Below are 27,987 nucleotides of genomic sequence, written 5' to 3' on the forward strand. Positions count from 1 at the left end.
GCACTCCCGCACACAAACACACGCGAAGTGTGGTGTCGTCCTTGCAGAATATTACCCAAAGTGTCAATTATCATCGCATCCCGGCCAACGATCTCTTCCCTGTGCCAGATAGAAACAAGAAACCTCAGCGACCTTCTCCGAATGGTGGTGTGTGCGTGTGCTGGACGGTAGACAGTTGCTCGCGTATGCCCGCGAGGCCCTTGACCGGCTGATTGCGTTTGCGAGAAGCAGGAGCAACCCAAAACATCCATTCGGCCCAGCACAGCTATCCCCGGTTCCGGCAACACGGCTACTATGTTCAAGAGCCGCAGCGAAGGCAATGTTGTTTACAAGTGCACCGTTCGACTGCTGGAAGATCTCGATGTCCTGGAGTGTGAATTTCAGGTAATGGTTCCTATGGACAAAACCTGGTGTCGCTAGCAACATTGCGCTTCTCTTGCATCCTTTATCGTGATCCAGTGTACGCTCACTCTCGCCCTCTCCATTATCTCTCTTTCCCTTCGAACCGAGCCAAAAATGTCAAGGACTACTATTCACATCTATTTCAACTGGTTCAAGGACTAAACGGCCTCTTGACCACCATCCATCCTGGGGCCTGGTACGAGCCCACCATGCAGTAGGGTGCTCGAACGGGGATAATGATTTTGCATAGACGCGGGGTTCGTGCCTAACAGCTAGATGGCCAATGCAACAAAGCACTTCTGTGTATCATCCATGCAATCACACCACCGTGCTCCGGCGTTTAAACATGAACGGTGGCGCTCGTCACGAAGCGCATCTATTCAAGTGTGCCAATTTTGCCGGCACCGTTCCAACTGTTCGTGCATGTGTGCATGTTGGGTGGTAGCATTTTTTTTTTATGTTTACCAGCCGTGCTTTAGTCCTGACCGTACCTGTGCGATGCTTTGCACCAGGCACAAGGAGCAAGCAGGAAAGTAAGCGCGGCACCGTTGCATGACTTATGACTTTTGCGGATATCCAGGACGGCTCCCCTGTGAGTGATGGTCCCATGAACGGAGGTTTACATTCTAGCTAAAACGTGGTCCCCCTCGTTCAGTATCGCTATCTTGACGCGCGGATACATGCGGTACGGTGTCATTCGTTCGTGTTGCTTACCGACACGATCGGCCACCGTATTTCCTGGTAGTGCTGGTGGTCGATGAACGTTCCACGAATAAACCGTCGATAAAAGTGACCGATCTAAAAATACTTTCGGTCTCGCGCGGCTATCGTAAACTTTACATTAATTATACATTAGTTATATTAATTCCATCCGCACGCCGGTTCCAAACACACACGACTGACGCATTCTCGTGTATCCCTGCTAGCCTTTTTATCCACATGAAACAGCATGCTTCATAACGCTAGGAGGACGTGTGCATGGTGAACGGAGGATGGTCACCGCGGTTTCTTGTGGACACCGAGCGTATGGTGGAAACTTTTTGCTTCCCGTTCCATTTTCCCTCCTACCGCTACACACGCGTTATCGTAACCTATGTTTTTTCTTTTTTGGGAGGAGACGGTTGGACAAATGGTTGGTGTGTTTTTAATGTTGAATGTCTTCTATTTTTAGCCACACCATAAGGGTAGTTTTCTCCTGGACTACGTCTGCGAGCAGCTGGAAATCACCGAAAAGGATTATTTTGGGCTCCGATTTGTCGACTCCGCAAAGCAGAGGGTAAGCATGGGAACTGGAAGAGGGATGTGGGCAGTAGGTTAATGTCTCGTGTTATTTGAATCGCTACCGGTGCTGTGCGATAGTGTTTAACAGTTAGATTACATACTTGTATTTTTGTGGTCAAACATATAAGAATACGATCGTTTCTACTCTCTCGTAATTTAGAAATAGAATATTTTTGGAATCATATTGATGATAAGCATGAAGTATAAAAAAATAATACATATGTTTATTCTAGCATTTGGCTACAAAAAATAATGCTTTGGACAAATTGGACAAATCTTACCGTTGCGACACCATGTGCAACGTAGCTCCCCTAACAGTAACCTGCTAAATGATAGATATCATAAAGGCCGCACCCGTCTAAATAGTACAAAATTTTGTACTTCAAAAACAAATTTTTTTCTTCAATCTTGGATAAAATCTCAGTCACCTTAGGTAGAACTATTTGATTATGTTATAAAATAAACTATAAAAAAGTGTGTTGATGCAGAAATGGACATAACAATATGCATAAAAGATGTTTTTTTTTGTTATTTTCTTAGAGCTAAGCAGCTAGATGCGCCTAAGGTTAAACCCGCTAAGTTCGGTGATAAAAAAGTGTTTAATCAAAACATTTAATTGCGTTTAAGTCAGGTCAATCAGTTTTTAAACTATGATGTCCTTCAACTTTGGTATTTGGACTTTGGTGGTTATGATGTCTCAACATGGTTTTGGGATAATAGCGTTCGAAGTTCTGAGTCGGTCGGAGCTACTCGTCCTATAAATTTTGAACGGAGTGTCGCATGAACTTCCAGAGTTACAACCCCCTTAAAATAATTAAAAGAAATGTTATACTTTAATGTTTCTTCAGACGATCTTACATCGTTCGATACATTAGAATTTATTCAGTTAACAATTTGTACGATTTCTCGGGTGCTCTTACAGCAAACTTATGCATAACATTACGTGTTTCTTTGAATCTTTCTTCCCAAATGCCTGTGCAATAACCTAACAGCATTGGCTGGATCTGGCGAAAACTATAATCAAACAAGTCAAAGGTAGAGTGTTTGAGGTTTTTTTTTAAAAAAAATCAGCTGAAAAGTATTTTGTGTGTTCTTTCTTAATTATTGTCTTATCTTCTTTATTTTGATCATTTATATTTCTGCTCATGATCATGTTTGCATTTAATGATTATGAATGAGGTATAATTTATATCTTATGGTGTGTAATTTATGAATCATCATATTATTTATTATTTTGAAATTTTTTGTCTTCATTTTTAATTTATTTGCATCAATTCGGATCGGACCAGTAAATTATTTGATATAACTTTTTTATGTCTTTATTTTTTCGCATCTTTCAACGTTTTTTTTTTTTTGTTTGCTTTTGCTCGTTTGAATTAACAAATAGATCGCGATCGGTGTTTATTAATTGTACCATCATTTCCCACCACCAGATGTTGATCCACTCGTGCTTTCGTTTCGTGTCAAATTTTACCCGGCCGATCCCCTACGGCTAACCAACAATGGGAAACTGATGCTGTACCAGCAGTTAAAACGCGATCTTCGGCATGGTCGTTTGTACTGTTCAGCTGGTGAGGCGGCCGCCCTGGGAGCGCTTATAGTACAAGGTAAGTTAAATCGAATGGTTTCAGCTCGCTGATTACTGCTTGTCCGTCACAGCGATTTCGACAAAATCGCACTGCATAGTCTGGTTGTGTTTATTCTGGAAGCGGAATTCCATCTGCCAGAACGCGTTCTCGATCGGGAACATTTCCAGCATCTGCAACTTTAGCTCCGATTTATCTGCCACGTAACGTCCCTGGGAAGCGGAAAAGAGAATGAATACACGCTACAAACGTTTGAAGACAGTTTGTCGAACCTTTTTCAGTGGACAGCTTAGCGCAGGTGTAAAGATGTCCATATATTTATGCAGTATCGGGTTGCTCTCGATCTTCGAGCATATATCTTCCATGGAGATGTGTTCGTACGTTTCGCAGGCCTCCTTTTGTAGGTTGCATCGTTTCACAAACAGCTGTAGATGGACGGGTGGTTCTATTTCCTGCGTCACGTCCAAGATGGCACTAAGCTCGATGGCGTTCGGTTTTCCAAATACTTTCACCTGGCTCAAGGTTGCCGCAGAATTTTCCATGTGTTTACAATTGTCGTACGTAATGACGTTGTAGAACTGAAAATCACATCGTGCATATGAAGGTCCCACTTTGATTTGCACTGAAATTCAATTGTTATTACCTTTGCCAATGCAACGGGCACGAATACAACCTGCGCAAGCACTAACGTTAATATCAAACCGTTTCTAAATGTGGCACTCATCGTGACTCTGTCGCAAAAACTGTCAACTGATACCAAATGATAAATGTAGTCCAGTGAGCGCATTTATATTTGCATCAACGTATTTATATGTTATCTGTGGCTGGGCGTCAATTATACGCTCCAGTGGGTTGTATCATTTTAAAATTTGTCACAACTCCAATGGTTAATAAATAATCAAAAAATAATTGCACGATCGGCCGATTAATGTTAAGATAACAGACTTTGTTTAGCCTAATGGATATTTAGGCTTCAGTTTTTACACATGGCCATGATTTGCCGTGTAATGTTGGCTTTAATTTTATGAAGAATGTACTTTGCCTGATTCCCGGAATAGTTTGTGTAGCAGAGCTGTGTTACCTCAAACAGTCTGTCCTTGCTAGGGAAACTTAAAACATGGATATAAAATTTAGAACATTCCACTTCATTCCTATCAGATGATATGACAAAGAAGGAAGAACTTGGTGCGAAATCTAGATCACTTCAAAATATGAAGAATTTAGGGTTGTTCAAACCATAGACCACCTCAAAAATGGTGGTCTACAAGAGTGTTGATCTTGGCGTGTCTCATCGAGCGGTTTTGGTCGGTAAAGATTTTGGTCCAGAGCGGAGATGTTCTTATGTTATGGATATAAAATAATAGTCCAATAGAAAACAATTGTATCATTGTGTGAAAGTTATTTATCAAACGAATTAAATTGGAACAAAGGTGTTGTGAATTAGCATTTAATCGAATGGACTTAAACAAAAATGCGACCAAGAAACGACCAACAGACCGTTGAGTAACGGACATAATAATAGAATAATAAAACAAATTTATAGTATTTTGGTGTAACTGGACATAAAGTGTAATAAATTGAATGTACGGACCAACATTTATTACTTTTCGTAGAATACCAAATAGAAGTCTCAAACGCACTGCCAGAAATAGATGCTAGTATTTGAAGTACACCTCAATGGTGAATCCGGTTGCTCTTCTTTCTGATCACTACAATTCTAGCCATCATTTCGCTACAGTAAACTGTTCGTCCTGTCGCTATTTGAGTTACGCTGGTTACAATTTTCCATCGGTATGCACTGCCCGGTAGATTAACGATCGCTGACATATCCCACTTGGTGTTGATAAACTGATAATCTCCCGGTTTAATCGGACACGTCATGGGCTGCGACATACTATTTAGAAAACGATCTCTAAACCCGGCATCCTCAAAGTAAACGCAAAGCTCATCCGTTTCGATCGTGTTGAAGAATTCACACTTCGATAGATCCATCTCACAGCGTTTGATGTTTGCTTCGTACTGTAGAGGTTAGATAGCAAATGATCTTGTAAGTCCAGTTCCTTCCAGACATGTGATTCCTTACCTTCAGAGGACCTTCAATTTCTTCCTTTGTACGAAGTGTGCAGTTAAATAAATTCTCGTTGGGTTTGTTATTTACGCTATATTCTGGTAGCATTGTCACGGCAAATCGATCAGCTGGATCACAGTTATTTACACGGTCTATTTTAAAGTACTTCACCGTCTCTGCGATGACTGGAACAATGGCGTTCAAAGTCAACACGTTCAACATAATAATCGTTGTGATAAACATAGTGCGCGATAGGTAAAATCTAACAATTTACTGAACTTGTTGGCCATTAATGTTCTGTTTTTATGCATTTTCTATACGTTAATTCGCAAATGCAGCTAAGTTAGCATACATGATCCATATTCAGTATTCTCCATTAATTAAATTAGAAGATTAATTCAATGATCTCTATCTTCCATCCAGATGAGCTTGGGGATTTCGATGCGGAAACACACACCGGTGAGTACGTGTCGTCCCTCAAAATTGCCCTGCGACAATCGGATCAGCTCGAAAAGAAGGCCATGGAGCTGCACCAGAAGCGGGAACCGGGCCAGGAAGCAGTCGCGGTGTACGATGAGTTTGTCGGTATCGCGCGCAGTTTAGAAACGTACGGTATCGATCCACATCCGGTGAAGGATCACCGTGGTACACAGCTTTACCTGGGAATTAACTTTTCCGGCATCAGCACGTTTGCGGCTGGACGTAGAACACAGCACTTCCGCTGGCCTGAGGTGCACAAGATTAATTTTGAGGGCAAGATGTTCATCATCCATCTAGCGTACTCGGAGGATCGGAGAGAAGTGGTATGTGACAGTGTACTGCGAAATTCAATTAGGTTTGTGGAAGAAAGAGATATAAATATTTGGTTTTAATTGTAGAAAAAACATACTGTAGGATTTAAGTGTCCGTCAGGCGCGGCCTGCCGGTACGTGTGGCGATGTTCCATCGAGCAGATGTTGTTCTTTACGTAAGTTTTCAATGGCACTACTCTATGGGAGACCGTTTGATGAGCATGTCCTAACAAAATTCTCCTTCTCTTTATTCTCTTTTTCACAACAGTCTTCCAACTAGCCAACACGCCTCCGTTGTTTCCGGAGGTGGATTTTTCTCTTGGGGTACCAAATTTCGTTACTCGGGGCGCACCGAACGGGAACTGATGTCGGAAGCACTGCAAGCCCTTCGCCAGCAGAAGCTCAACAATACCAGCCCGAGCAAAAGGAAAGCTCAAAGTGTGCCAGCGACACCCTCGAGCCCTCAGGGAGATTTGGCGGAAATTCGTAAGTCCCGTAAGTCACTGCCGAGCGCCTTCACATTATCCACTAATGTATTCTGTTGTGTTCTTTTTTGTATTTCATTACGATTTTAATGCTCCTGTCCTGTGCTATTTCACTGTGCATCCTTTCCTTTGTGATCTCTTTTCGTGTGTGTGTGTCTGTATGTGTGTTGGATTGTGTGTTTGTGTGTGTATCTCGATTGGCGCTTATCGTGTTATTACCCCGGCTTTTTCCCCCGGCAGGATATAGTAGCCTTCCACGATCGACCATGTCGGAGCCGCTGGGCGGTTGCGGCGATCATATGGCATCGTCCGTGTACTGCACCGACAATCCACTGCCAACGCTAGAGACTGTGTCGGAGGAAGCGCGCAAAACGAACGGTGAGAGTAATGATCACCTGTCCGATTACTACTTCCGCGATTCGTTCGACCATTCGTCGTCCGAGTCTGGCTTTACCGCGGCCAACAGTGCAAACGCGATCGGCGATCACCACCATCGGCACGGGGCATCCTCATCCGGTGGCCATCATTCGCATCTCCATCACCACCACCGTCAGGCGTACACGACGGACAACATCCCAGCGCTTGCCATCCATAGTGTCACGAACCATGCGGCCAGCATCATCCAGCAGCAGAACGCAAGCAATAGTGCGAAGAATGCGAAAAAGTTCTCGCTGGTGCAGGCATTCGTACCGTCGTTTGTATTCGTCGTGGTGGTACTGATCGTATCGGCGATCTACATCCTCGAAACCGATTCCGAGCTGTTTGCCTCGATGCGCAACTGGCCGGAGATGATCTGTTTGCGCTACCAGTACTACCAGCCGCTGAAGGAGTTCCTGGCGAAAAAGTTTGGTGCCATATTTTGATTCATTCTGACCGGACGCACGGAAGCTTCCTGCACTGGCGATGATGGACGGACAGTATGTGGGCAGGGTGACGGATTTTCCACCTACTATCCGCCACAGGAGTACTTTCGCGAGCGGGATACGAGCGGCGTCGGTAACGAAACACCCATTACGCTTACGCTCACCCTGCCGACTGCAAGGGCTATGTGAAGAGTGGTAGCTTCTGTGTTGAACCCTACGAATTACAATCGGATAACATCGAAAACACTAACCCCCAGCTCCAGTATTTGCTTGAACAGAGTTATCGGTTAACATGTGTTAGTATTTTTCCATCGCGCTAATATTTGCAGTATTTGTTGTATAATGTCAATCATTTTTTGTTGTATTAGCACCGCTTCGCATTTTTCTCTGGGATAACGTTAAAGTATTCGTTAAAATTCAGTTATTTATTTATAAGGGACGATGGCTAAGGCTTGGCACAACTAAACATTAATTCTTAATTACGAAAAAAGGGTCCTTTTTCGATATTTTTGGTCCGCTACCGTATAAGTATTTGAGGAAAATGGGAAACAAACCAACCTGATATACTGTTCGTATTAGACGACATGTTTGCATATTCTAAAACAATTCGCAACTTCTCAACAACGAACCAACCAACTCCAAATCCGTCTTATCTGTATTTTTGACGCAGTGTTAAATTAATGAGAGATGATATTAATGCGATCGGTTTGCTTTAGTTTGATTGTAAGATAAAAGAAAATCCCAATCGAACGCAACGATAGGTAAGCTGTACCTCCCCGCTACGCTAATGCATTATTGGTTTGAACGTGCTAAAAGTGGCACTTTTTAATGTAAACTTTGTTAGACTTATGCTTAAAAACGCTTGGAACAATACCATGATATCGCACTTTTTCTCAAAACGCGCCTTAGCATTATAGTATGTTAGTCGATTTTGTAACCAAAGCGTTGCGTTCTGATCCTGTGCACCTTATATCGGTTCTAGTGATGCAGAAAAAAAATACAAACACTCTACTTCATCGTACCTCTCTTTTCTGGGACCACCATCATATACGGTCGCACAACACCAACCGCGCCAAGGTGTCGTTCTTCTGTGGCAAATGCATGTGCAAAAGATTTAATTCTCGAAAGGATAGTTAAGCGCATAAGGAAATCCGACAGGCATATTAAAAACCGTCGAGAAGCGACAAACGTGACAATGAAAAGAATATGTGACCGAATATTGGTAAAACAAAAACATGGAAACAATTTTACTTAGCTTTTGCAAAGCTCCACTGCAAAACGAAGATGATAGATTCAGTAGGAAATGAGCAGTGGATGAAATGGAAAGTTCCCCCAGGAAGTAAATCGCCAAATACTGAAATGGAGATAATATGTTGGATGCATTAAGACGAGACTACAACATAGTCGCCAACCTAAAGAAAAAAATCTTACAACACACAAACGGGATGGTGGTGAATGTTAGAGAAATTTACTTAGAGATAAAAGAGTGTTACCTTCTTCCTCGGATTACTTGCAGTTGTAAAGTGCAGTTAGGCGTGTATGATATAAACCTACGACGAGGATGGCAAATGATGGCATAATTAGCTTGAGATATGCTTAAACAAGGTTAAATTCACATCGGGGAAGCGAACTGTTCAACGTTCAAAGTCAACGGCTCGAAAATTTGAAGTAAACAAGTATTAGCTATTTAGAATCGTAGGATAGCTCAGAACCTGCTTCATCATTCCAAATTATCGGACCGATATTGAATAAAACAGAAAGGCCAGTGATAAGATACGCGTAGGAAGATGCAGCAACGGCATCTCTTTGTCTCTACTTGTCCGCGAAACAATGGCCTGGCGAACATGGTGAACAAACAAAAAATAAAACGGTGAACGGAAACTAAGTATTAAACGCTAGAAATATCGTCGAAAAATATTATCGTTCCATCACTGTCTGCATGAAATCAGTCTGCTTTTGCTTATGGTCCTCCAGGTGCATCATAGCCTGTATGCTCGCTTAAGAGGGTTCTAGATATACACATTAATACGGAAGGACAAAAACTTCCAAATAGCAGCAGCAGGAGTGATTTTTGTGTGGCCAACAGCTAAAACAAAGCAGTATTTGCAGGAAGAAGATACATGAGACAGGTAACTAACAAACGTTAAACTCTGTTTCATAAGTGGAATATGTAACAATTAAACAGAACACATGTGCATGGTGACAAGCTACCGAGTGGAAATGTGGAATCTTTGAGCAGAATGCATTTTAAAAACAAGCACCAACACACCAACACAATACAAAAAAACGAAACAAATTGCTTGCCTTATTTGCTATCGCACCGCGAAAGATAGAGAAGAGAGAGAGAGAGAGAGGGTTAAAGGTGTCCCTTTGGTGACAGTGAACGTGAAAGCATGATTTTATGGTGCGATTGATTGTAGAAGAAAACGTAATGCTGCATTTAAGCAATTCATTAACTTTAGCTAGGTAATTTTGAGTATTAGCTCGAAACACTCATACACGTGGGTACCCAACATAGGGTAGCTTATGTGCGTGTGTGAAGGTGGACACCATACACGAAGGCGCAATTTATCAGCGATACGTCCATTACTGTTCGAATCCGTTCCGCAGGATGTTAGTAATTTCCTACGGCACACGGAAATAGCAGCTCACATTTTTACGGCTTGAAGAGAGAAAATTTGTACGCTTGAGTTAAACCATACACGAGTATTGTAGTGATTTGGCCTTCTTTATTTATTTCGTAAGATGTCGTTAGGGACAAACATGCTTTAAGATTGTTTCAAAACAAAACAAAATCCTTTGTAATTTTCGTCAGTAATTATACCCGTTACAACCATTGGAACACGAGATGGAAACTCTCCAACTAGCGACAATCATTATTGTTTCGTTGTTTTGCTTTCGCTTGATTTTTGTTTCGGTTAACTGCATTTAATTTGCTTTTTTTAAACTACCAACAAAATGCCACCGACTAGCTGGATTTATGCAAGCAGCAGTAGCAGCAGCCGCAGCAGCAGTAGAACATATCAGAATGGAGAAAATAGACTTAGGAAATAGTTATGTCCCAAAGCCCAAAAGCCCATGTAAACATGTCAACAAACGCTAACACTACGATCTGAGAAAATGATCTCCGAGTTCCTAAACTCTCCTCATTGCAACTATACCAGAAAAAAGATAAAGAGATGCAGTAGTAAACGATTTCCGGATGCCAATAATAGCCTCTCGCTTTTCCGTAGAAAATTGCTTGCTTTTATTTATTGTTTAGCCATTTTTAGTCAGTACAACAGCACCCAAAACATCTTACTTTTATTATTGACCAATTTGGGGTGCAACAAGAAGATCGCGAAACGCATCATAAAAACATTCACTCCTGTACGAATCGTTTCATTTATAATCTCTCAAAAGATGCAGCAATGGTTTAGTGTGAAATCCATCGTTGAAATATTTGAACGAACAGATTTAAATTGAAAATTCCCACGGTCAAGCCAACGCAGTACACGTTCGAGGAAGGAAATGTATGCAATACAAAACACTTTAACTAAGCACTGTTTTCCGCTCGACCTCTAGCGTGTATACAGTTTGTGAAAGCACTGTAACTTTCCAAGCTTCTCCCGGTTCCCTGTAGCGTGTAAGTACAAGTTAGGTTTGTTTTCGCAATAACAGTGCAAAACATTTAACAAATACTGAACTTTGCGCAAAGTTTAAAACAAATTTGGTACAGAGCGAAGCACGCGCTCGGAAGTGTTATGATACAACACGCAGCACGTTAAACTTCCTGGGAGTTACAAAAAAGCTCGATACAAGAAATGGACGTTACAAAAGAAAAAAACAAATAAATAAAACAGCAGCAGGCAAGAAAGGTAAACAAAACTTTAAAACTTAATTCTAATAGGTTTTAAGATCAAGAAAAGCAAAAGCTGCAACAAAGAGAGTTAAGAAGATGCGAAGGTGAACAAAAAACCAATTATATGTAACCAAACTGGATAGTAATAAAATGAGATAATCTTTCCTACACGCATAGTGTTTTTATTCCTTATACTTTCACAATCCAAGAAGCTTTAATTAGCTGATTTATTATTGTTGTTATTTGTTTTAATATATATTAGAACTATATATACGTTTTTGTCTCCTTAACTTAACATGTTCGATCAATTTACTCTAGAAATATGCCGCATAATGTGCATAAAATGTTTATAAGCTAAACGTTCCGCCCGTTCGGTTAACCCTTGTGCTCCACCCCTCATTATCAGAACTGTTCGTACTCATCTTCCAACATAAAGTCATCGTCTGGCTGCATCGCGGACAGTAACATGTCTTCCGTCATATCTTCATCGTCCATCGAGAACGGTGAAGGATAGTGACACGGCGTACACTGCATGTACGCCACACCGGTATTGTGCCCAGTACATTCGCACCATTGACAAGTGTTCGGTTGGGCCGACACCGCAATACGTTTCGCAAACACCTTGATAAACTTCTTCGTGTTGTTCGTGTTGGAACGATCCTGGCGCAGCTTGTGGCCTCCAAATATGGACCCGTCGGTTTCCAGCGCTAGCGCAATACATTCGCCGAGCGTTTTCTTCGGCAGCCGAATCTGTTGTCGCAGTTCCGCATCGCCCTTCAGCTCCTTCACGTCCTTCTTCGTGTAAGCTACCTTGCTATCCATTCCGTAAAATAGCCGGGAAACGCGAGACTTCTGGAACGACAGGTCATGATCGGCCAGGATGTGAAGCTTGATGTCGTTCTCGAGCAGAAGTTGCGCCATGGAGGAAAAGTCCAGTCTCATTCTGGATTCGATGCAACGTGAGCACGGTAGCAAGATGAACGTTTTCGATGCGCCCGGACGGAAGATGAGCTTCGAAGCCTTTATTATGGCGTCGAAAATGTCTTCGTTCGTACCATTTCCGATCGTGATGTGATCGAAGAACGGCTGCAACCGATTGTACGTTTCAAACACATTGTTGCCAACGACGACACTGTGTGGGCGATCAAACGGCGCCAAACCACCGAACGCCACCACCCCAAACAGTGTATCGTTAATGTTCAACTGCTGCAGCTCACGGTTGATACCCTCTACCAGCAGATTGATGCTCTTCGTCTGCACAAACTCATTGTTGCAGGACTTTGCTTCCACGATAAACACCACGTCAGCCGCACTCGGAACACTTTCGTTGCGCAAGTTCTCGAACGATCCCTCTGCTACATAGGTTCCATTCATTAGCTGGCAGCTGAAAATCGAAACAACCTCGATATGTTATTGTATCCCAAGAAAAAATCACTTCGAACACACAAATACGCACCTGATGCATTTGTCCGGTACGCGCAGTAGGACATTCTCGAGCATACAGGCCTGAATGTACGCCAAGGCGGCCGTACACGCGCCTCGGTACAGCTCGGTAGAGTTATCGTTAGAGGGCTGCAGATTGCTACCCAAATCCATGCACATTTCGTAGAATGGCGTAGCGTCGAGTTCCGAGAAGCAGGTGGAAAGGTACGACATCTTTTGGTGGAAAAACTCATCACACAACTGACTAAGGTTATTTGAAGCTCTGTAATAGTTGCTGGTGTGGTTCGTTGCGGTAACTTGCGCGTTGCAACCCGGCAGAGCCCAGCTGTTAAGGAACTGTTCGTCTGTTTCGCTGTACTGATTGATGGAGGTGATCCGATCGTCAAACGGTTCGTTATTCATTGTACCAAGCAAACCGGCAACTCTTCCAAAGTACCATCCGTCCAATTCCAGCCAGCATAGGTGATACCGAAGACTGCAAGCAAGCAGGAAGCCGTGTTGTGACTGCACGTACAGCAGGTCCGACTCTTGGAATACTTCCGTCTTTCTGCCTATCATGGCAGGCAGTGCAGTTGCTTCTTTGCTGTTGATTTTCACCGACTGTACATGAGAGTAAATGTAAAATCATTTTCGAAATACATTTTTCTGCTAGAGATTTTGTTTACCACCAATCATACATACCATCTTAAACACATCGATCGCAATTGTTTCTTCGTCTGTTATGACCGTGATCTGTCGGGATGGTTGCTCGTGGTTTTGTAGCTAAAATGAAGGGAAAAAGTCCACATGCAATGTTTCATCGCCAATATCACGCAATCTCTCGATACGTACCGATGGTTCCAAAAGCAACGTAACCGATCGATTGTGGTAATCATGTACCAACAGGTACCGACACATGTTCGAATCATTCAGCTCAAGCGATACGAAACGTTTATCAAACGACATGTAATGTCTCGAGCCGATCAGCAGTCCAACACTCTTAAACGGTGGTAACCACATTTGCGGTTTAGCAAACGGACAAATTTGCTGCCACAATGTCCAGACCGTCGTATTGCTACCGGCAAACAGGTCCTGCACATCGGTGATGTACTTGAATTCAGGAATCTCATCAAACTTGGGCGTTTCATTGAACGCATGCCACGACATGGGAAGCTTCTGTTCCAACTCTATGATGCCATTATCCGGATCGAAGATGAACTTGGTTTTTGCCTCACGATAGTGATTTTCGGTCTGCAATGCGGTTTGCGCCATATGTGACAGCTTCTTGCGCAGGATTACCCACAATTGATGCAAGCGTCTCTTAACCTGGAACTCTTCAGCAAGCCATTCCACCTTCGCTTGCGCTTCGTCATAGCGCTGTAGGAAGAACTCTACGTACTCGATCTTGCGCAGCTCCTTGATCTCTTCCTTCAAACCCTCCACCACCTGGTACAACTCCCTTGCAAATGGAACCAGCTGGAAGTATTTTTCCCACAGGAACCGCCGCGTAATCGAGGAGTACTTTTCCAAGTTCGTGAACATGTCGTTCGTCACCAGATCCTTGTATAGATTGTCCAAATCTTGGGTGAAGTTCGTGACCGTATTAAAGTACGGGGAGTCTGCAATTTCTTGCGTTTTGTTATACAAAAACGCTACAAGAATGAAAAGAAAATAAGTGTTGGAAACCTGACCCCCCCATTTTTGTATATATAGCGACGAACAACTTACTGAATATTTCATTCCCAACATACCAGCCGACCGATTCGCCGTAATGCGCTAGTCGGATTATCGTAGGTTCTATGTTCTGTAGCATCTTGTGCCAAAATGTTGTTGCCATCGCCGCAGTCTTTTCCCACATCTCCTGAATATTCTGTAGAATATTAAGAGTACATTAGACTGTATCGCTATTGCGACATCTCGGTTGATACAGTACCTTTATAAACTGCAGGTGAATGTCCTTCACGAATTTATCATACCGCTCCAGGGAGTTTTCCAACGTAGATGAAAGGTAACGCATGGCATCACCTTGGAAAATTCTTCCAACGATATCGATAAATTTCTGGTACGTGATTTTCACTCGTTCCAGCAACCAGGTGATGGATTTGCCGAAAGCTTCTCCAGATTCGCCCATTACATTCCACAGTTCGGTCAGAATCTTTGGCAGCGATGTGATCTTATTTCTTATCGCCAACTCGTCGAGCACCGTGATGGTAAAATTAATAGCTGAGCGTATGTAAAAATCATCCGCCGCATACGACGCGTTGAGAAACTTTTCCAAATCTTCCAGATCGCCTTGCAGTACGCTCAAACCAGCAACGTCCTCAAGCAACCCTTCTACGTACGGTAGTGCGGCCTCGCTAATGCTCGCCGTCGTGTCCTTTGTTTCTAAGTATATGTGCTTGATCCAAAACTCGGCATACTCCAGCAATCCGTGGTGCATTCGGTTCACGTAATCTTTGATCCAGTGCTGGACATCCGATTTGATCTGTGGGCGCCACAGCAAGTGTCCAGTAATTAATCGCGAATGGTTCATCTTCAGATAGTAGGTCACGTCTACTTCGCGCGCATTATCATAGTCTCTCCAGAAGTCGAAATAGGCACTGCGCGAATCCGGAATGATACCGTACATGTGCACGTTTTCTGAACCGTCGGGCGTTACGTTGATCTTCATCTGCACCAGTTTGTCGTCGACGTTAAGGTAGAAGAATCCTACGGCATCTACCTCCGGGCCATCCAAAAGCGTTCCATTGATCAGATACACCGGATACGCACCCTCTGCCTTAGTCCACAGGCGGTATTTACTTTGGGAAGTTATTCGCTATGGGGAGTGAAGGAAACACCAAAATGTTAGCGATAGTACAACTCACACGGCACCACGTTTCCACAACAAACCTCGTAATGCATTTCCTTCTGGGGCACGTTTATCCAGCCCAGCACATGTCCGTGCATCTGCGACAGATAGGCACGTTTGTAGTGCGAATTCGAACTAACGCCGTACAATCCTTGTCTTACGCCGACCGAACCGATCGAATCCAGGTCCAAGTCCGACGCATCGTGCCTGCTAAAAAGATGGTACGAATAGTTCCAGTAACCAACGACCGGTTTCAGATCGTTCAAATCAAAGCCCATCGCCATCAGATGCTCATCATCGTCATTGTAACGCAGTTCCATCATGGAGCTGAACCAATGCTTCGGATCGGTAAAGTAATGTGCATTCAACGTGACATCCTGCTTGAAACTAGGATGTCCCAGAGCCACACGTATGTGCTGCCCATTGGTGGTGCTGTTTAACAGGTCGCGCCACTCGATCCCGCCTCGAATCGTCCGTTCTTTCGGTATTTCGTGTTCGTCCTCGGAGTTTTCGGTGCGATTCGGGCTGTACGAGAATGTAACATCCGAATCGAAGGCTTTCTTCGTGTACGAGTACCATCCATCCGCTGAAATGTTACGCTTCGGGTAGGATATTTGTAGCGTAAAGTTCTGTGACGCCAAGTCATCGCGCGAGCGGTTGGTAAGCTTAAAATCGTACGCAATCCACACGTTGGGCGATAGCTGCAACTTGGATTTCTTTTTGCTCACGTTATTCTCTTCCTCGAAATCGGCCGTCAAAACTACGGTTCGGTTCGAGTGGATAGCTTTCACGAGATATTCCTGACCTATATCCTTCCTCATCACGTGCAGCTCTCCGGTAATGTTGAAATTGGTTTTATTGTCCAGCTGGAATATTTCTGCGCGCTTGATGTCCTGTCGAATACGATCAGAAGTTAGCACCAATTCGAAGAATTGCAATTTAATTTCAAATTATTCTTACCAGCGATCTTACGACCGGATCTAATGTGCTTAACGAGTGCACATAAAGTACTCCCACCGGCATGTATTTATTCCTCAGCGTAACATCTATCGTTTCCTTATCAAAGCCAGCCCTGTAAAAGACACATCGAAACAGTTCGATTAGTTTGACGACTTGACTTTGCGTAATTATAGTACTTACCTTGATTCCTCTTTCGAGGTGTACTGTCCGCTAAGCACCTTCTCACTGTTATAGTCAATCTCTGCATGACCGTTTGTGATTAATGGTCGCTGCGCTAGACCATACTTGACCTCAGCAAAATGTCTTGTTTGCAACGGAACTTCGATCTTTATCGTACCTTGCTGTTCGCGTGCATTATTATTATTCCGATAGGTTGCTTTGGCATCAAAAATAGCGCTCGATTCCGGCCACGTTCCCTTCAGGTACCGTATGGATTCGATCGGGTTTTCAATAAACTCCAGCTGTCCATGGATCCACGATACGTTCAAGAACGGAGTGGTGCAATTAAAATCTCCCTTCATGTTAGACAGATTGGTAAACGCCACATTAGCGCTTGCCACCTTTGTTGATGCCGGTATGGAAATATTGCCACTGCACAAAGAAAAAATGTAAGTAAAACAGGCAGGATTTCCTATATTCTCGGTACCTATGCCTGTCAGTATTTTCCTACTTACCTAAAGAGATATAATAAATCGACAATATTAAATGTTCCGTGTGCGGAAAATGCGTCTTCCAAATGCCAGGGCCCTCGTAATCGTGCCATCAACTCCCGGCTATCACCATTGCGGAACATGTTCAACATCGACTGAATCCGTTCTTTGCGAACATCGGGACCCCAATCAAACCGTACCAGTGCGCGAAGATCACCAAAAGCACTGTACTCCGTATGGTAAGCGTACCGTTTGCGGCTTTCATCAGTTTCGTACGAAGTTTCCATGTTGAATGTTTTAACCGGCTCGATGAAGGGTAGATCACCGTTCATAACATAGGCTAACGTGTGTACATCTCCCACCGGCTTCGGTAGTTGTACTTTCATCACAGCCGACAGATCGCGGATGGAAATAAAGTCGACCGAAGCATTGGCGCTGAACCTGAAAGAATAAACGAAAGATGGTGATTTCCCTTCTCATTTTGCTGGGACAAACAAACATAAAAGTACTCGGACTAGAACGTTTACTTACACCCAGACGTTATTCAAGTTAAGATCACCGCCAAAGGTTAAGTTATGGTTGTTTTCCACATCCGGGCTCACGTATCGCACGCCTGTGCGGAAGTAACGCTCGACCGAGTTTCTTAACACTCGATTCTCCAGTGCAAACTGCATGTTCGACTTGAGTGCCCAGTTCCACAGGCAGCTAGCATTACCAGACACGTTTCTAATGCTGTACCGTGCAACAACCGAACCCGAAATTGGTTGTACATCGAATATCATCTCGATATCTGTCTGATCGACTCCGTAATTTACCCACGGAGATTGAAGATTAAACTTGCCCAGTGCTTTTCCATTCGCTTCCGGGCTTATACCGATGTTGAAATCAACATTTTTCAGACTCGGTTCGGACGATTCCAAGCCCACCTTCATAAACCAATCGGACATTGCCGATAATTTGAAGCTACCGTCCAGTTTGGCTACTTTGGGACCACTTTCCAGTTCGAGATTTAACTCGGTGATGGCCGAATTCTTTGTGCAATGGTACTTAATCGATCCGATCGAACCTTCCGCAGAAAGCGGTTGAAACACTAGCTCCGCTCTGTACGGTATGTCCTCAGTGATCGTTGCATCACCCTCTAGTTGGAAAACGTACTCGTTGCGATACAGCTGTCCGGATACGGCGTACTCACTACCCTGGCGGTGCTGCAGGCGTCCATGGATGGACAAATTTTTATAATCCTCCATCGGTACACTAAGGTCAATCGTGAACATTTCACGGTTCCGCTCCGCTTTCGCTCGAATCTCCTCGGTCAAACCATTCTTGTCGTGGAATTTCACATTACAGTAAGCTTTGGGCAATGGTGATCGGGTGATCAAGAAATCGGTACTAATCAAATGAACCGGTAGGAAATTGGATTGATATTTTCCGACGCCCTTTATGTAATGTGGCTTCGCAAACGACCAGCTTCCATCCATGCGGAACTGCAAACAATTTAGAAACAACGTATTAGCAACGTAAACAAACTAAATTGGTGTGACTAGAACTTACATTGCTGTACAAATCACCGTCGTTTACCATGAAGCCCAGATCCATCAGGTTTTCGGTGTTGGAGAAATCTTGTTTATAGAACACACGACATGCATAGTACGGCATGAGAGGCGCACGCACCCAAATGCTCATGAATGTATCGATGAATTCATCTTCGCTCTGCAGGCAATACAAGAACATAAAATTAGCACAAAACATTAACTATTACAACTTTTAACAAAACGATCGTCATCCCTTACCTCAAAAGACAATGCCAACGAAGCATCTGTGGTCATGGTTTTAGCGGTCAAATTTCCCTTATAGCTGTGGTCTTCCAGTTCTAGCGTGCCGTTCAGGAAAACTTTCTGCAAATTTTTCATCGGTGTCATGAGATCTACCAGCGCTTGATGTTTATGCACCTCGGCCTCATCCAGACTGTACTTGTAGTTCACACGGAAACCGGTGTTGACCCATTCCGACCGGTTGTTAAACTTCACGTTCATGCCAACCGTTATATCTGTCGCTTGGTAAGCGTACTTCAGTAACATCTCCGACGTTATCAAACTCGCCACCGGAAACGGTGTCTTGAGACGCAAGCTGTTCTGCATGTTCAAGAAATCCTTGAGATGGAACCGATTCCGGATGTCGATGTCACCTTGCGGTAGTTTAAGTTTACCGATCACACGATACCGCGACTTTTGCTCGGTCAGCTCCAGCGTACCTACGATCGTGGGTAGGACAATGGTGTACAGCTCAACATCACCAATAAAGTTAAGCAAGTTCTCTTCTTCATCCTCCTCGTCTTCGTACTCGTCCTCGTCGTCGTCCAACTCATCGGCAGCTTCATATGTCCACTGATCGTCTTCGACCATCGAGGATGCCGTTTGCGACAGCAGCTGTAGTATGAGGTTTGGTTTCGGTTTCGAAATCGCCTTCAGACCCAGTTTATAATCCGAAAACTTGCCCGACAGTTCCACATCGACGTACTCTGGTCGCTTACTGTCGATAACGACTTTTGCGATCAACGCACTCTCCTCAAACTTCTGCAGCGGCGTGTAGATGCGATAAGAATACTCGAAATCCTTCAAATGTAGCTTTCTCCACACGCCTGTACAGCCGAGCACCATATTGTTCATACCGGCGCGGAAATCAATGTTATCCGATTGTAGTTTTCCGCGTAGAATCACCTTTTCCAAATCCTTCAGCGGTGTCGCAAGGTGGAACTTCACGTCAAAGTCCTGTGTTGAGACGACCGCGTACAGCAGCTCTATGCCGAGTGCAGTTTTCGGTGTGATCACCTCGGCCACCAGATGCCGGTTCTTCTCGCTCACACCAAAACGTCCATTAATGTTGCGATAGTTTACGTTCGACGAGGTAATGTTGGTGGTCAGCATACAATCGACCAGATTGCGCACGTGTCCCTCGACAACCATTTCGTACTGATCGTCGTCCAGCTGCACCTCGGCGGCTCCGGTGATGGCACGGTTTTCGTTGAAAGATATCTTGGTTACAAGTGCACCGGTCCGGTAGCTGTTGAAAGGGCTGATCAGTTTCAGTGATCCGGTGATATTGTTATAATGCTTATCCACATCGTACTGCCAGTTGGAATGGACGGACAGCACTTGTGGCGGCTGGTCCGCTGGTTTGTGCTTCATCGAACATATCGTCTCGAACCGATTGGCAGTATACTTGTGTTTCAGGTGCAGCTTTACCGTAGGCACATGTTGGAGGGTGCTGGTTAGTTTCGTGTCCAGCTCGCAGTCAAAGATCTTTTCGTTCGACAGGTAGTAGCCCATCAGCTCCAGGGCCAGTTGCCTATCATTGGCCCAGTGCGCAATAAGGTTCGTAATCAGCTTATTGTCCTTGAAGATGAATGTTCCGTTCAGCACATTTTGGGGCCAATCGTTAAAAGTTGAATTCAGCTCTAACAATAGTGACATTTTCGGGAACAAATCATCATCCTTACGGGCATCCAAATGCACCACAATCGCTTCGCTGGAGTTCCACGAGATGCGGGCGTTGGCCAAATATCTTGGATCACTCAGCATTGAGTCGAACGTCCCACTGAAGGTGCGGTTGGGATAGGATAGTAAAAATATGCCATCGTAAAACCGATCCCTGGGTGTGTTTAATTCGCCCGACAAAGTAAATCGCTGCGTCGGATCACGGTTAGCATCCCACTTGATCTCTACTCCGATTTCCCGCTTCAGTGCTGTCGAATAGCCTCGCAGGGACATGCTGATATCGCGAACTCTGCAAAAGTAATGTAAGGATTAATCACCGTCTTCACTCCTCGTCTACTCGCATTTCATTTACTTGTCAATGTGTAACTCGATGTCCAGTTGCTTCACCGGCACCGATTTTAAAAATGCTGTAAACTTATACAGCTCATCCTTCCATTTCAACCGCGCGACGCTCTTGGTGCCATTCTCGACTTGTTGCGTATGCTGCAGAAGGATCTGGTACGGTTTGTTGTCGTAAGAGGCTTTTACAGTCAGCTTGTTGTCATGCTCATCCTGGATGTATATCAGATCACCGTACGCTTCCTTCAAAGAAGGTCCAATATGTGCCGCCAGCTTCGCATGATGGTAACTCTTCACGTTCGAACTGCGGTCCTTGTACCAACCGCTAACGTTGAGGGCGTGCATCGAAAACCAAATTCCCGTGAAATCGAACTAGGTACAACATGCAGGTTACGAGAAACAAAAAAAAAAACACGGAAAACATTAAATGTCATTACAATGCAAAAAGCGTAATGTAAGTGTATACTTACACTGTGCTCTTTCCGGGATATTTCGTTTAACTTCAGACTAGCGGTACAGGGATGAAAGCCCGGCACGGTCAGATTGAACGTTCCGAAAAAGCGAAACATCTTTTGGCGTGGAATGAAAAACGACACCACACCTTCCACATTCCGATTGGGGGCGTAACGAAGCAGCATCCGCACTGTATGGTCTTTACCCTTTTTGGCCGTACTTTCGTGGCTAAAACATAATTGGAAGGTTATGCTGCGGTTTATTTGCACTCTACTGCAGAGCTGTATGTTCACTTACACAACCATTGCCTTCATTTCGGTCTTTGATTGAGTGCTGTTGACTTCGAACGATAGGATGGTACGTTCCATCAAATTCTCCATTGATTGTTGATTATTGGCCGCCATGAGCTGTAGGCCGCGGAATGGGTTGTCGCTGGCGAATATAATTTTAACAACGGTGTCGTACGCTTTATCCTTTAAATCCGGTGCATTGTTGTGCAGCAAGGTGAAATCGAAGCGGCCTATTCCCTGTACCAGCGTTGCATTTAGCGCTACATCAAATTTCGGGTAAGCGCTAGAACGTAAGTCGAAGTTACCGCGGTACATCATTAGGTCCTTCTTGATCGCTTCTGCCAGTGCATTGACGACCACATGCTCGACCTTGTTCGAAGATGAAAACTGCGTAACATATGTTTGACAATTAGTAATATAAAACAATAGTCAGTATCGCTGTAGTAAACCCACTTACCTGATATTCCATTGAGTTGTGTATCATGTACGTCGCATCGTAGGAAATCGCTACGTAGCCGATTGTTTTCGCACGCACCCGCTTTGTTTCAAACATGATCGTGTAGTCCCACTGGGAGACATTGTTCTTCGCCGTCTGCCTAACTTGACCGTTCATGCCGGCAATCCGTTCGTTATTGATCGACAGATAGAACAACGGATAGTACATCCGGCCATTGCGGAACTCCGTCCTGTTGTAACCCATTTCCAACGCCAAATATTTACGATCGTTCACATTCAACGACATTTCCATACGATGCTGTTTCGGGTTGTTGATGTAGATGCCGACCGCCTTATGCGAGATGTTACCGTTCACAAACGACATGCTGGCCGTTTTACGATGGGCTTCGTGCGTGACATTGGCGCGGAATATTCGTGGTATGTGCGAATTGGGCGTTTCGAACAGCACCGACACGATCGTATTATTCTGCCGTTCGGTCCAGCTGTACTTCAGCACAAACATCTTGGCCGTCAGATCCGCCTTCTCCAGACTGACGTCGAAGTTGATCGGTCCGCTGAGAATAAGACTCGGTACCACGATATCACCGCAGCTGGTGACGTTTGGCATGCTGTAGTTCGCACACATTTTCAAACCGATCGCCTGATCGATAAAAGGCCACGTGCAGGTGGAGTTGGAGTAGCGGCTCTCGATACCAGCCTGGCGTATTTCTCGCCTTCCCGTCGACACAAGCATTTCCGACCGGATGCTTAGGATATCGTTACGATCCTGCGGCAAGCTAACCTGCAGCACAGCTTGTTCCTTGCCGCGTATCTTTAGCTGTGCCGACCAGGCCGAGCTTGAGTACAGGTTGGTCTTCACCTTGATCGCCGTACCGGCATACATAAGATCGCTTTTCATCGTGGCCGTCAGGTCTATCGTCACGCTCGGTTTTATTTTTCCCTCCATGTCCACCAGAAAGTTTGAAAAATCTACTGCCCGTACAATGCCTGTCATACGGAGATCGACCGACGATGCTCCGACAAGACCCAGAGCCAAGGGCATCCCGGAACTGAGCGGTACATCGTACGAGGTGTCCAAAAATACAGACGATTTCGTGTAGGCACGCTCTTTCCCGGAAAACAAATCCTTTAACATTTTGCGCTGGTTCGCAATGCTGCACAGTTCCAAGCCATCGGTGTAGTAGCTCAGTTCGTTGCCAAATATCTTGACCCCGATCGTGAACAGCGGATCGTTGAAGTTACTTTTCAGGTGGTACCCGAGCTTGTCCACCTCGTCCTGTACTTTGCGCGCAATCAGGGCTGGCAGGCGCTCCGTTACGGCGGCACGTTTACGGCGCCCAACATCTTCAGTATCGTCCAAATCATCGCTCACCACCGCATCGTCTTCAAACAGCTCCAAAATTTGAGTGGGGATGTATTGGCGCAGGAACTTCATGTGCTTCATCAGTTGTTCATTCACTATCTTGGCGCTGTACGTTCCATTCGGACCGAAAAATCGGTGCACCGAATCTTCTAGCCCCTCAAGTCGCACATTCAGCTCGAGGAAGTTGATCGACTCGCCGAACAAATCCGTCGTCAAGTTCAACCGAACCGAGCGCGGTAGGTAGGATTCGGTACTGAAGATAACGTTACTATCGACCGTCAAGCCGAAGTTATACTCATCGAAAAACAGTGTCTGCTCGTAGTTGCGCGAAAACATACGCACGTCTCGGCGGAACTTTTTGCCAAAGTTTTCCCCATTCTCTGCCAGCAGGCCCTGCGTTGCGACCCGCACCGGTGACGCACTTTTGGCCAGGTTCGTCAGATGAGACCACACGAACGAACCCACCTGATTCACCTCCTCCGTTTTCAGCACGTGCTTAATCAGCTTCACCGACAAATAATCGGGACAACGCATGGCTTGCAAGTACGCGGCGATGCGCACCTCCACGTCCTGCTGGAACGAAGAATACACCTTCAAGAAGTAATCCTTCGTGCGGGTACAGTCACTGCGCCGAAACACGTTCACAGCTTCCACGCGCACCGACGTCGGATATTGGTCAGCTTCGATAATTTTGCGCAGCTCATAATTGAACCGCTCGTTTACCACGCCCATGTTGCTCAGTGACATTAGCAGGACGATCACGCGTTCATGTTTGCGACGATTGTGCACGAGATCCGATCCCGCATCCTGCAGCGTATCGAGCAATTCTTCCTCCAGATTCTGCACGATCGCCTGTACTACCTCCTCCTCCGCACAGTCGGCGTGTATTTTACAGAATGTGTGCACTACCGCGGTTGCCGACAGCAGGTACGTCTGGTTACCGGATTCCTTGCCGTATTCGATCAGCTCCTTCATCACCTCGAGCACTTCCTCGTTCGGGCGCGTCAGATAGGCGAACGATTCCATCCATTTGCTGGCAAGCGGATGGCTAACCGTTCCTTCCACGATGTGATCCTTCATGACTTTTACCGACGCGGCAGTACCGATATAAGGCAAGCTCTCGACCAAGTGGTTTTGTCCATTCTCGCAAATAGATTTCGAGCGCTTCACCAACTCGCTCAGTGCAGTATCCGACAGGACGCGGGCCGCAGTAAGAAATTTGAGAAAAACATCCGGAAATTCGCGCTTAATGTTGGGGAAACCTTGGGCACACAGCTCTATCAGCAGTTCCCGGGCCGCCTTGTTTTCGTTGTGGCTATCGCGCACCGACGGTGTGTGATCGTACAGCAGCGAGGAACGGTGCTGAATGTCAATCTCCTCGTTCGTATGACTATCATGCGAATACGCCTCCTCATCGACCAGCTCTAGTTTGTTGGACGTCTCGGTCACGGCACCGCTCAGCCCGTGGGAAAATGGTTCCAGCTGATGACGTTCGTAGCAGGTCACACTTTTATAGATCGAACTATCGATCGAAATCTGTGATATTTGAGTGACACATGTCAGTTAATGTCCCAAACTCCTAAACATTTACCACCCTTTATACTTACATCACAATAACTGGTAGAGTTGAGAATGGGCCATGCAACGTAATTCTGGGCGAAGAGAAAACATTTTACTATTACGTAACACACAGTAGTTTACACCTCCGCCGTAGCTTACCGAGCGAAAATCGTACGCCACCGTTTGAATAAACGATATGGTCTTGTACCGCCGCTTGCACGACATGATGTCCTTCGTCTTGCGGAATATCAGGCTGGTCCCGTTCCGACCGTTCGTCTTGTACTTCACATCGCACACACCGGACACATCGGTTTCCGTCGTTTCGTAGTCTATGTCAAACCGTGGCATCGTGTTTTGCAGGGTGGACAAAATTCCGCGCTTCAAATTCAGCGTCCACACTGGCTCATCGCTCTCATGGCACAGCTCGCTGATCGTGCCATCATGGAAGGCAAAGCGAAGCTCGAAACGCGTAAGCTCCTCGGCGATGGCTTCACTTTTCGGATGCACACCGCCCGGTTCATCCTGATCGGATTCGAGATTATCCGTTGCGCTCGGTTCCTCTCCATATTCAACGTCCGCATCGTCAGTTTCCTGAACCGCTTGGTCGCGCACCTCGATCGAGTATAGTCTCAGTATACCCTGGCAGGGTGCGTAGTAGTCTATCTCGACGACGGACGATATGTGTAGCTCTGAGACGTTATCACCACTACCGACCAGGGCGGTTTTCACGTACATAGAATGGTCATACTTGTACAAGGTACCAACAGTGTACCGGAACTTATTGTTAGTATTGGAGCACACGGGCCGTCCACATATGCGAGGATCTTTAAGAGGATCTGCAAGCACCAAGGATTTTTTTTTATTTTCTTTCCTGCTTTCGACTTCCGTACATGTTACAATTTGTTATAATGTCTTTTGTTTGCGTGAAAAAAGCATTTTCTATAATAATTCTTCAGGCTCAATAAACATTTACGTCAACTGAGGCATGGACTCTGTCCAAAAGTGAACTAAAATCTCTCAGTTCGAGAGAAAAACCCTCTAGAATAACGAGCTCTGTGAGCTGCTAGTCTAATGACCTGTTAACGAATTATGCTCTGCAGGCTCCAGTTGGTAGGACATGTCCTAAAAATCACACCGAACAACTCTACTTGAAAAGTATTTTTAGGACTTCCGGAAGACAGAAAGAAGGATTGGGAATTGGTGTTGCGACAATTGCTAAGCAAGCACCAATCAAATTACTTTCCTAAGCCCACAAGGTTTTAAGCCGGAGTAAGTAGGCGACCAAGAACTCCCATGAAGAATTACCGGTAGGATTACTCTGTTTCCAATATGTATAGTGGCAATCATAATTCTCATGATGCCGTATCTCATCATTCGTCCCACATTCCTGCATTCGGTTTCAGCCTTTAAGAATTGATCGAACCGTAACTTCAGACATTCTAGAATGTCAGGAACTTGTCCTCGATAGGCAATAAGGTTGTATGCTAAACTTTTGTTCTACGGATTGTATGTACGCCGTACTGTAAACTTTCTAACATTTGTACTTACTTCTTTTGTAACCGTCAACTGTGCTAATCAGTGCGAGAAAGAACATAAATCCACGCACTACACTTTTTCGCCGCTCCATATTTGCATACGCTTTAGTCTTCGGATATGCAAATAAACAATACTTCAGTAATCACTCATATTCCTCGAACACAGCACATGATTCGCATTCTGAAAAGATATCACACGAAAAAGATAAAAACAAATTGTCGGGCACCCGGTACAATCCCATGTATCGTTTAACTTGTTGCTTTTATTTGTTGCAAATATTAATTTCTTTCACTGATACTACATAACTATCAACCGTTCATTTCACTTCACACACACGATTGACATACATCCGGGCACCAAAATATTTATACACAAACTTTGAACCGATCACGAACACACAGTTCACATAATCTTATCATTTAAAAATTAAACAACACAGCACGATCACGTCCCAAATCCCGGAATCTGTGTCGTTCCGTGTGTAGACAGGACGTACGTTCCCTTTCTGCCCACCTCGTAATGCTCATTCCATCTAGACTGGTGCAGTTGAATCACTTGAAACCGATTGTCCGTCGACATCACCGTAAACTTGAACTTTGGCTGCGTACGTCAATAAGCGGCGATTGTTTGCTTGGTTTCCATTCCATCACTTAATCTCACACCGCTGCTTCTTGTGCGTAGTTTTCTTCCATGCTTCATGCAATCAGTGACTTTGTTGATAACGAGAGGATCATCTTCCTTTCAGCGCACTGACGTTGGGATGTCATTCACCGTGCCAACGTGGAACCAACTGATCTTCATCACACTGATCGTGCAATGCTGAGTGCGCACAATTTTCACCTGATCGGCATGATCAGTTTCACTTATAAACCCATTTTGCGGGCCAGCTGTCGGTGAAACACTGTTGAAGGTGTTTAAACTAACTGGTATGCACTTTAGTAGCACATGGTTCTTCGACGTGTCAGGTTGCGTAATCAAAGCATTCACGATCTTCTTTTAACAATTGGGCCCAAAAATTCCAACTTACACCTAACTAGAGCATCGATATCACCACAGATTTTCGATTACCTTGCGAAGATATCGTGTTTTATCTGCGTTCAATCGCCAATTCAACACCTCGGTGACGGTATAACTCCTAATCGCAGTACTACGGCACACACCGCTCAACTTACTGGAGCAAGATCACGAACCGATCCGTACCAAACGAACGAACAAACTGACTGAGCAGGAGTATGCCCTGGGCCAGAAATCCCTGCAACTGAGACATCAGCCCCGATAGTGAAGCGACGTGATGAA

At 44.8% G+C, this 27,987-nt stretch overlaps 4 protein-coding genes across 4 annotated transcripts; 1 reads left to right on the top strand and 3 right to left on the bottom strand.

Annotated features, from left to right (window-relative positions):
* The first annotated feature begins 294 nt into the window (after positions 1-294).
* Positions 295-7,476, top strand: LOC128711655 (FERM domain-containing protein 5). The gene is made up of 8 exons (XM_053806538.1): positions 295-384; positions 1,574-1,678; positions 2,676-2,718; positions 3,117-3,290; positions 5,761-6,140; positions 6,216-6,304; positions 6,397-6,623; positions 6,854-7,476. Exons 1-8 carry the CDS (start codon positions 295-297, stop codon positions 7,474-7,476), a joined length of 1,731 nt encoding a protein of 576 aa, XP_053662513.1.
* Positions 3,323-3,841, bottom strand: LOC128711658 (uncharacterized). The gene is made up of 2 exons (XM_053806540.1): positions 3,542-3,841; positions 3,323-3,481 (listed from the first exon to the last, which is right to left on the bottom strand). Exons 1-2 carry the CDS (start codon positions 3,809-3,811, stop codon positions 3,323-3,325), a joined length of 429 nt encoding a protein of 142 aa, XP_053662515.1. The 5' UTR covers positions 3,812-3,841.
* Positions 4,944-5,580, bottom strand: LOC128711656 (uncharacterized). Its single transcript, XM_053806539.1, has 2 exons — positions 5,353-5,580; positions 4,944-5,288 (listed from the first exon to the last, which is right to left on the bottom strand). Exons 1-2 carry the CDS (start codon positions 5,578-5,580, stop codon positions 4,944-4,946), a joined length of 573 nt encoding a protein of 190 aa, XP_053662514.1.
* A 4,243-nt stretch (positions 7,477-11,719) lies between the features above and the next one.
* Positions 11,720-27,270, bottom strand: LOC128712401 (uncharacterized). The gene is made up of 21 exons (XM_053807294.1): positions 27,205-27,270; positions 26,704-26,824; positions 25,315-25,991; positions 25,203-25,247; positions 22,234-25,131; positions 21,784-22,163; positions 21,504-21,714; positions 21,047-21,405; positions 18,991-20,983; positions 18,752-18,910; positions 17,732-18,684; positions 17,225-17,641; positions 16,731-17,141; positions 16,551-16,662; positions 15,632-16,483; positions 14,673-15,557; positions 14,468-14,609; positions 13,592-14,391; positions 13,442-13,522; positions 12,774-13,360; positions 11,720-12,701 (listed from the first exon to the last, which is right to left on the bottom strand). The coding sequence occupies exons 1-21, from the start codon at positions 27,268-27,270 to the stop codon at positions 11,720-11,722; spliced, it is 13,131 nt and encodes a 4,376-aa protein (XP_053663269.1).
* Between the last annotated feature and the right edge of the window lie 717 nt (positions 27,271-27,987).

This window comes from Anopheles marshallii, chromosome 3 (assembly GCF_943734725.1).
Source record: "Anopheles marshallii chromosome 3, idAnoMarsDA_429_01, whole genome shotgun sequence".
NCBI lineage: Eukaryota > Metazoa > Arthropoda > Insecta > Diptera > Culicidae > Anopheles > Anopheles marshallii.

Excerpts from the sequence above, each read along its gene's own strand:
- LOC128712401 (XM_053807294.1), bottom strand. The coding sequence starts at position 27,270 with ATGTCGACGGACAATCGGTTTCAAGTGATTCAACTGCACCAGTCTAGA. Across the intron at positions 21,406-21,503 it reads TATCCCGGAAAGAGCACAGT|TTCGATTTCACGGGAATTTG; the intron begins GTAAGTATACAC and ends TGTTGTACCTAG. Across the intron at positions 17,642-17,731 it reads AACTTGAATAACGTCTGGGT|GTTCAGCGCCAATGCTTCGG; the intron begins GTAAGTAAACGT and ends TTATTCTTTCAG.
- LOC128711658 (XM_053806540.1), bottom strand. The coding sequence starts at position 3,811 with ATGGAAAATTCTGCGGCAACCTTGAGCCAGGTGAAAGTATTTGGAAAA. Across the intron at positions 3,482-3,541 it reads TAAGCTGTCCACTGAAAAAG|GGACGTTACGTGGCAGATAA; the intron begins GTTCGACAAACT and ends TCCGCTTCCCAG.
- LOC128711655 (XM_053806538.1), top strand. The coding sequence starts at position 295 with ATGTTCAAGAGCCGCAGCGAAGGCAATGTTGTTTACAAGTGCACCGTT. Across the intron at positions 3,291-5,760 it reads GGGAGCGCTTATAGTACAAG|ATGAGCTTGGGGATTTCGAT; the intron begins GTAAGTTAAATC and ends TCTTCCATCCAG. Across the intron at positions 6,305-6,396 it reads GAGCAGATGTTGTTCTTTAC|TCTTCCAACTAGCCAACACG; the intron begins GTAAGTTTTCAA and ends TTTTCACAACAG.
- LOC128711656 (XM_053806539.1), bottom strand. The coding sequence starts at position 5,580 with ATGTTTATCACAACGATTATTATGTTGAACGTGTTGACTTTGAACGCC. Across the intron at positions 5,289-5,352 it reads AAATTGAAGGTCCTCTGAAG|TACGAAGCAAACATCAAACG; the intron begins GTAAGGAATCAC and ends TAACCTCTACAG.